A 7,177-nucleotide genomic window follows, 5' to 3' on the forward strand; every position below is an offset into this window, starting at 1 on the left:
TCAGGCAGGCATCTTCACCCAGCTGCTTATCCCACCCACAACCGCTGGGGGAGGGGACAGTGTGACCAGGCCCAGCGCCAGCTGGCTCTTGGCCACTCGCTGCAGGCTCAGCTCCCACAAGCTCAAGTCCCACCTCCAGCTCCTGCCACTCTGAGGGGCCTGGAGGGCAGGGTGCCCGGCTCATGACCAGCTCTGGTTGTGACCCACCCTCCATGGCAGTGGCCTGATGGCTTGCTGTCACTTCTGGTTTCTGGCTGGAAGGGATCACAAAGACAAAGGGTGAAGGGGAGCCGATCCTGCCAGGGACTGAGGAAACAGATCCTGGGGAAAACCAGAGACCACCTGGGCACTTGAGGGGGACCTCAGTTGGCTCAATGACCCCTCCCCCCATAACTAATCACTAACCAATGTTCTTTCTGGAAACCAGTCATAATTTCTGACCCGGTCAAAGCAGGGTCGTGTCACAGAGCCTAGACACCCCACGGGCAGCTAAAGAGTGCCTGGTGAAATACAAGTTTGATCGTGTCTGTGTCCCCAAGCACTTTCGTGTCCCCCGGTGCTCTCTGGACAAGCCCCCAGAAGCCTCTGTAATGCGCGCCCCCTGCCCTTCTCTCCCCGCTGGCTGGCTTCCGCAGCCTGGCCACACTGGTCCTCACGCCCATCCACCGGACCCGGCTCTGTTAGGGCCTTTGCTGGAGCCGTTCCTCCACTCGAACCCCTCCTGTTAAAGCCTGTTCGTTGCCGGTTCAGCCCCAGACACCAGAAGCCCCACCAGCCCCGGCCCGGCAGCTGGTCCGAGCAGCCGGGAGAGCGCAGTCCGGGCTCAGGGTTCGGGCTGGAGGCCTGGCAGCCCCGGGCGACCACGGCAGGCCCAGATGGGGACTGCGGCTCCGACCGTCCCGGCCCAGAGGCTCTAGGGTGGTCCCGTCCGTCTCATCCCCGGGGGCGCCACTGTTCGCCCTGGACGGTGCCCTAGACCCAGGTCCTGTGGGCTCTGGCCCGAGACCCAACGTCGCCGACGCACCGGCGCGGAGCCCGGGCCTCAGCCCGCACTGACTCGGCGAGGGCCCGTGGGATCCTCTGAAGTCCTGCGATATCCAGGCGACGGAGTTTCCCCGGCAAGGTCGCGCGGGGAACACGCGGGTGCAAGCCCTGGCAGAGCGAAACCCACCCCCGAGCCTCCGCGGAGGGGCCGGGCACGCCGCCTTCTGATTGACGCAGGGGGCGGGGCGCGCGGCGCGCGGCGGGGAGGGCGGGGCGGGCGGGTGAGCACGCGGGGCTCGGAACTGTCGCAAAAGGGGCGGGGCGCTCCGCGCCTTTGTCGTGAAAGGGGCGGGGCGTGCCGCGCTCCGGGTGAAGCTGGGGGCGTGCGTCGCTGAAGCGGGCGGCTAGCGGGCGCCCGGGTCATGGACCGCTATGCGGGCGCCTTGGAGGAGGTCGCGGACGGCACCCGGCAGCAAGAGCGACACTACCAGCTGCTGTCGGCGCTGCAGAGCCTGGTGAAGGAGTTGCCCAGGTACGCGGGCGGGGGGGGGGCGGGCGGCGGCCTTCCAAGCCGGCCTGGGTCCCGCAGGCGCTCACCGCGCACCCGCCGCCCGCAGCTCCTTCCAGCAGCGCCTGTCCTACACCACGCTCAGCGACCTGGCCCTGGCGCTTCTCGACGGCACCGTGTTCGAAATCGTGCAGGGGCTACTGGAGATCCAGCACCTCACCGAAAAGAGCCTGTACAACCAGCGCCTGCGTCTGCAGAACGAGCACCGAGGTTAGGGGTAGGGTCCCGGCCGCTCTTGGTGTCTGTGCAGATCGGCCCCTTCCCTGGGAGTGTTGGGAAGAGGTCCCGTAGATTGACAGCATCAAGGGCGCGGACACTGAGCGCCTTTTTGGTGACCAGTGGGTCCAAACAGTTTTGTTTTCAGTTGCGCAGCCCCCCTTCTTAGCAGAAACTGTCTGCTGGGCTTTGCTGTGCCCCACGCCCTTCCAAGCAGGATGGCCCTAGGCCTCGGTGCTTGGTTGGCCTGGCGCTGACTGCTTTGCACCTCAGTAGTTAAAGGTCTGTTGACAGCTGTGCAGCGCTCTTCGGGGTCCGTTCCCTCTCACGCCTCGTAGGGTCTCATACCAGTTGCACATCAAATTCCTAAGCACCGTCCCCTGGGACACCCTCCCAAACCCGAAGAGTTTGGGAGGGACCCACTTGAGCCGCATGCTTGGTGGGCTTAGGAGCCCTTTCCTGCAGATTTCCACCTTTGCTGTTTTATTTTTTCCAAACTTCTTATTTTAAAACTTCAAACATTGAGAAAAAGCTGAAAAGATCGCGTAGTGCATACCCTTGTGCTCTGCACCAAAAGTTCAATAGTTAACATTTTGCGGTAGTTCTTGACATCCCTAAATACATACACGTGACAGCGTAGCAGTTCACCAAGAGTCTTCAGCTTTCCTGGAGACCAGGATTTTCAACCCAGGAATGTTGACATTTGTGCTTGGGTAAGTCTTTAGGGTCAGATGCCGTCTTGTGCATTGCAGGATGGCCGGGGTCCCCTCCCTAGTCCTGAAAACCAAAACCAAGAATGCCTCCAGACAACCTGGGGGGTTAACCTTGGCCTTGGATTGGGAACAAGTTCTCTAAAACAAGAGCAGTCCTACACACCCGCAGAGGGTAGCCCTCTGAGAAATTAATCGTTCTGGGTGTCTCCAGATGTGTGCGCGGCCACATCTTGGTACCTAACTTGTCACAGAATGTTGCTTTATATGTAAGGATCCAGTCCAAGTTCATGCCGCAGTTGGTTGCTTGGGTCTCTCTGCTTCTGGAACAGTCCCCACATGTATTGTGGCATTGACTGTAGAGTCCAGGGCATTTTACTTCTAGAATGCCCTGCTCTGGATCTATCAGATTGCTTCCTCGTGCATTTAACCTGCTTCTCCACTCTGGGTTTCCTGTGAACTGTACTGCTGGTAAAAGCCTGCTTAAAGGCAGGTTTAATGTGGCAAAAATGCCTTCTGGCGGTGCCCTTCCCCAGAGGGCAGGCATGACTGTCTGCCTCAGGATTAGTGTGTTTCTATCAAGAATGGATGTTGGATTTTGGCAGACCCATTTTTGGCAGCTGAGATGATCACGTGGTGAATGTTTCCGCTACTATGTTAACTACAGTCGCGTGAATTCCGTCCTGCTTGGTCATGCTGCAGTATCCTTTTTATGTACGCAGATTTGATTTGCTAAAATCTTGAAGAATTTTTTTGCTTATATTCATGACAAACTTTGGTCTGTAGTTTTTATGAAATACCGTGTGGTTTGGGTGTCGGGGTTTCTGCCAGTCTTCCATGAGGAGTTTGGAAGTGTGCTCTCCTCTTGAGTTTTCCAGAACAATTCGTGCAGAATTGGCATTACTTCTTCCCCTAAATGTCTGGGTGATTGTCTTTTTAAAATTTTTCATTGAGCTGTAAAATGCACAAGGTTTACTAATCTGAAGTGCATGGCCCATTATTTGTTAATGCTCAGACTGTGCCATGGGTGGCCAGTGGGGGCGCTCCAGGCTCCCTTAGGTGCCTCGCCATCATTCCTTGAGCACTTCCCTGCTTTCTGGTTCAGGAACGTGTTCGGCTCATCTTTTCTTGTTTTCTCTCAGTACTAGAATCGGTCATTTTTCCACAGAGCTCTGGTTCCTTCTAAGCAGGATGAGGAGTTTCAGTAACTCTCTGGGCCCAGTGCCGTTGGTGCTTCAGAAGGCTTGGGCCAGGCCCTGGTTCCCCTAGCAGCAGGCGTGTGTGCATTGACTTTCTGCTCTCCTGTTGTTCAGCACGGCTGACTGGCTGCTCCTCCTCCTTGATGTTCCCTGGTCATGTCTCAGCCCAGGCAGCCAGCGTGGCTCGCTTGCCTTTTGGTTGCCTACCTAATGGAATCTGGCTATGGACCTGGCACTCGTAGCAGTCAGTAGAGTGGAGATGACATTTCGCTGCTTCCCTGTGTTATGATGTCTCGAGGGGGAGTCTTGGTTGGACACATATTTCATGTGATAAATGCCATCATCGAGGTGTGTACAGAATGCCAAGAAACAGGAGACCCGGGAAGGCTGTAGCACAGCGGGAGTCAGGCTACCTGCAGGGCAGCCTCAGGGGCCTCCTGAGAAGAGCTGCAGCAAGCAGCAGGGCTCTTCCCAGGAACAGTGTTGGGTCTCGCGTGTTCTTGTGGCAGGGACCCCTCCTTCCTGGGGAGCTGTGGCCATTTGGCGTTTACTGGTCCCTGGTGCTAGCTGCGGGGTGCTGCGTGTTCCCTTTCACCGTGGTGGTTTCCTTGTGCCCTGTGATCGCTTCCTCTGTACATTCCCTTCCGACTAGACAGTTTGCGCTCATCTGTGTTTATGCACAGTTCAGCAGGGACCGTGGAACTTTGCTTGGTGGCCGAAGGCGAGCCCCTCAGAGCCACACAGACTCCTTGGCCCAGAGCCTCCCAGGTCTGTGCCCACCCTTCTCCCTCAGGTGCTGTGGGGGGCTGGGAGCTGCAAATGGGGGACGGAGCTGCTCACCCTGAAGGGCAGCACCGAGAGCGGAGGGGCCGACCACACCCCTGGTATGCAGAGGCCCCACTCTCAGGCCCAGTCCGGATGCTCTTCACTGGTTCTTCAGTGTCCTGTCGCTTTACCTCTTGGGTCCTTTCCCGTGCCTTTGCCTGAGGTGGTCTCCGGCACTCGAGTACGTGTCCCATGGATGATGGGGCACAGCACACAGCACTGCTGGCCTGTGGCCATGTGAGGCCTGAAGCCCTCAGACTGCAGCCTCCCTCCCTCCCGCCTCCTCCAGCTGCCCTGGGTCTGGGGCTGCAGCCAGACCCAGGGGCCCCACCCAGCCTGCCCCACCCCACCCTCTTTGAGTGTCCGCAGCTCCTGGAGTCCCCTGGAGACTTGCTGCTGGAGGAGGGCCCGGCCCTGGGTGACAGTGGGCCTGGGAGGATGGAGGAGCTTGGTGTCCTCCGCAGTGTAGACACCCCTTTGGCTTGGCTGCTCTGCTCAGGGCAGGGCAGGGCAGGGCAGGTGCCCATGGGTGAGGGCTGCTGCCGAGTCCCACCGCCTGCTGATGGGCTCTCATCCTTCCAGTGCTCAGGCAGGCGCTGCGGCAGAAGCACCAGGAAGCCCAGCAGGCCTGCCGGCCCCACAACCTGCCTGTGCTCCAGGCGGCGCAGCAGCGAGAACTAGAGGTACTGGGGGCACAGGCAGGGTGGCCAGCCCGGCTCTCCTGTGGGTACCACCTGGCTCTGCTGACTGGGCTAAGGGGTGCAGGGGGGCTCAGGTGTGGGTGGCTACCCTGGGCCTGAATGGGCCGCTGGAGGCCTAGTGAGTCTCACCAGGTAGCTCCTCCCTGCGGTGCCAGGTGAGCTGGGGCTGGGTGGAGGGTGAAAGCCCACCAGTGCTCCCCTGCACAGCAGCTCCCTGTGGGTTGGGGCCTCCGCAGAGCAGGTGGCCTCGGGGGTGTGGGGGGTACAAGGGCAATGGTGGGGTGATGGAGCCAGCCAGGAAGGGGCCCATCCTTCTCCCAGGGAGCACAGGGACAGCCAGAAACTGGCATTTAACCAACAAGCCAAGGGGCAGGGGGTGCCTGCAGAGACGCGTGTGCAGTCCCAAGGCAGCCCCAGGTCGGGGCATTCGTGGAAGCCCCTTGGAGCCCCACTTCAGGGTTTGGCTGGCAGAGGAGAGGCCTGGGTGTGGTGAGCATGCATCAGTGGTGTCAGAGCTGGTGCTACTGGGGACAGCAGCAGGCACTTGTGTTTGAGCCGCCCTCCCCCTCCCCCACCCATGGCAGGCGGTGGAGCACCGGATCCGTGAGGAGCAGCGGGCAATGGACCGGAAGATCGTCCTGGAGCTGGACCGGAAGGTGGCTGACCAGCAGAGCACACTGGAGAAGGCGGGGGTGGCTGGCTTCTACGTGACCACCAACCCACAGGTCAGTGCCTGGGCCTGCTTTGCCCTAGCCCGAGTGCCTCTGAGCCCTGAAGACCCCATTCCATCTGGGGTTTAACCACTGGTCCCTGGGAATCCAGGCTCAGGGTATAGGGGTGAAGTGGAAGGACTGGGGCTCCAGAAAGGGTTTCCGTGCTGTTCCCAGCACAGAGGCCAGGCCCACTCTCTACAGGAGGGTGAGCCAGCCAGCCATGGGGCCCTGCCCACCCTCCCCAGGCCCACAGGGCCCTCTTCTGCTCTCCTCCCACATGCCATTCTGAGTGGCCCTGCTGGGGGCAGAGACTTAGATTCCACCCCTTCCTGGCAGGCCATGACCAGCTCACAGGATGGTGGCCCCATGGGCTCACTGCCTGGCACCTCTAGGCTGGGGTGAATGGGGCCTGGGTCACTCTGATGCTCATGGGGCCCCTCTGTATCCCAGGAGCTGATGCTGCAGATGAACCTGCTGGAGCTCATCCGGAAGCTGCAGCAGAGGGGCTGCCAGGCAGGAAAGGCATCCCTGGGACTGGGAGGTCGCTGGCAGCCGCCCGCTGCCCAGTGTGACCAGGAAGGCAGCCCTGTCCCACCATAGTCCCAGGCAGCAGGAGGCTGGGCAGAGTTCATCTTCTTGACCTTTGGCCACTACCTTCGCAGCTGCCTGCAGGAGTCCCCCTGCTGAGAGGCCAGGTGGACCCTCGCTGCCTGTCCCCCACCTTCATCTGGGACTTTCTACCAAATGCTAAGATGGTCTCATAAACGGGAGGTGGGCCCAGCCTGCCGCTGTCTGCCTCAGGGCCAGGCAGAGTGGGCATGGGGGTTCTCACACCTTTTCACTCCGCGGGGCAAGTCGCCACCTGCACTGGGGGCCCACCTGAGTGCTTGTTCTGGTCTCAGCCTCTCCCTTGGCAGCTGCAGCCCCCCATGCAGAGGAGGCTCTGAGGCCCAAGCTCTGTGTGACCCAGAGAAATAAAGATGCCTCAGGGTGGCCTGCATGTGGCTTGTGTGACAGCTGTGGGTTCTGCCATACCAGGGCCCTGGTAGGGCCCCCACCTATACTGCAGCAGAGGCCTGCCTGTGGGTCCCTTCCTGGGCTGTGTGCCCAGTTCACCACCCCTCCGCTTGCATGGAGACTGGGGGCCTCCAGACCTTTCCCGCCCCAGCCCTCGTCCTAGGATGCTGTCACTGCCATCTGCATGGGGCCCCCATCCAAGCCCCAGGGCCTGAGGACCACATCCAGCCTGCTTTGTGGGGCT

At 60.4% G+C, this 7,177-nt stretch overlaps 1 protein-coding gene across 1 annotated transcript; it reads left to right on the forward strand.

Annotated features, from left to right (window-relative positions):
• Positions 1-1,314: 1,314 nt before the first annotated feature.
• On the forward strand, positions 1,315-6,916 carry LOC101049565 (DiGeorge syndrome critical region gene 6 like). The gene is made up of 5 exons (XM_039462412.2): positions 1,315-1,516; positions 1,602-1,762; positions 5,085-5,185; positions 5,788-5,928; positions 6,367-6,916. Exons 1-5 carry the CDS (start codon positions 1,407-1,409, stop codon positions 6,514-6,516), a joined length of 663 nt encoding a protein of 220 aa, XP_039318346.1. The 5' UTR covers positions 1,315-1,406; the 3' UTR covers positions 6,517-6,916.
• Positions 6,917-7,177: the final 261 nt, after the last annotated feature.

This window comes from Saimiri boliviensis, chromosome 21, assembly GCF_048565385.1.
Source record: "Saimiri boliviensis isolate mSaiBol1 chromosome 21, mSaiBol1.pri, whole genome shotgun sequence".
Classification (NCBI taxonomy): domain Eukaryota; kingdom Metazoa; phylum Chordata; class Mammalia; order Primates; family Cebidae; genus Saimiri; species Saimiri boliviensis.

Bases quoted from the DNA above. Each gene is read 5' to 3' on its own strand.
- LOC101049565 (XM_039462412.2), top strand. From the start codon at position 1,407: ATGGACCGCTATGCGGGCGCCTTGGAGGAGGTCGCGGACGGCACCCGG. The intron at 1,517-1,601 runs GTACGCGGGCGG...CGCCGCCCGCAG, and splicing joins CTGGTGAAGGAGTTGCCCAG to CTCCTTCCAGCAGCGCCTGT. The intron at 1,763-5,084 runs GTTAGGGGTAGG...TCATCCTTCCAG, and splicing joins TCTGCAGAACGAGCACCGAG to TGCTCAGGCAGGCGCTGCGG.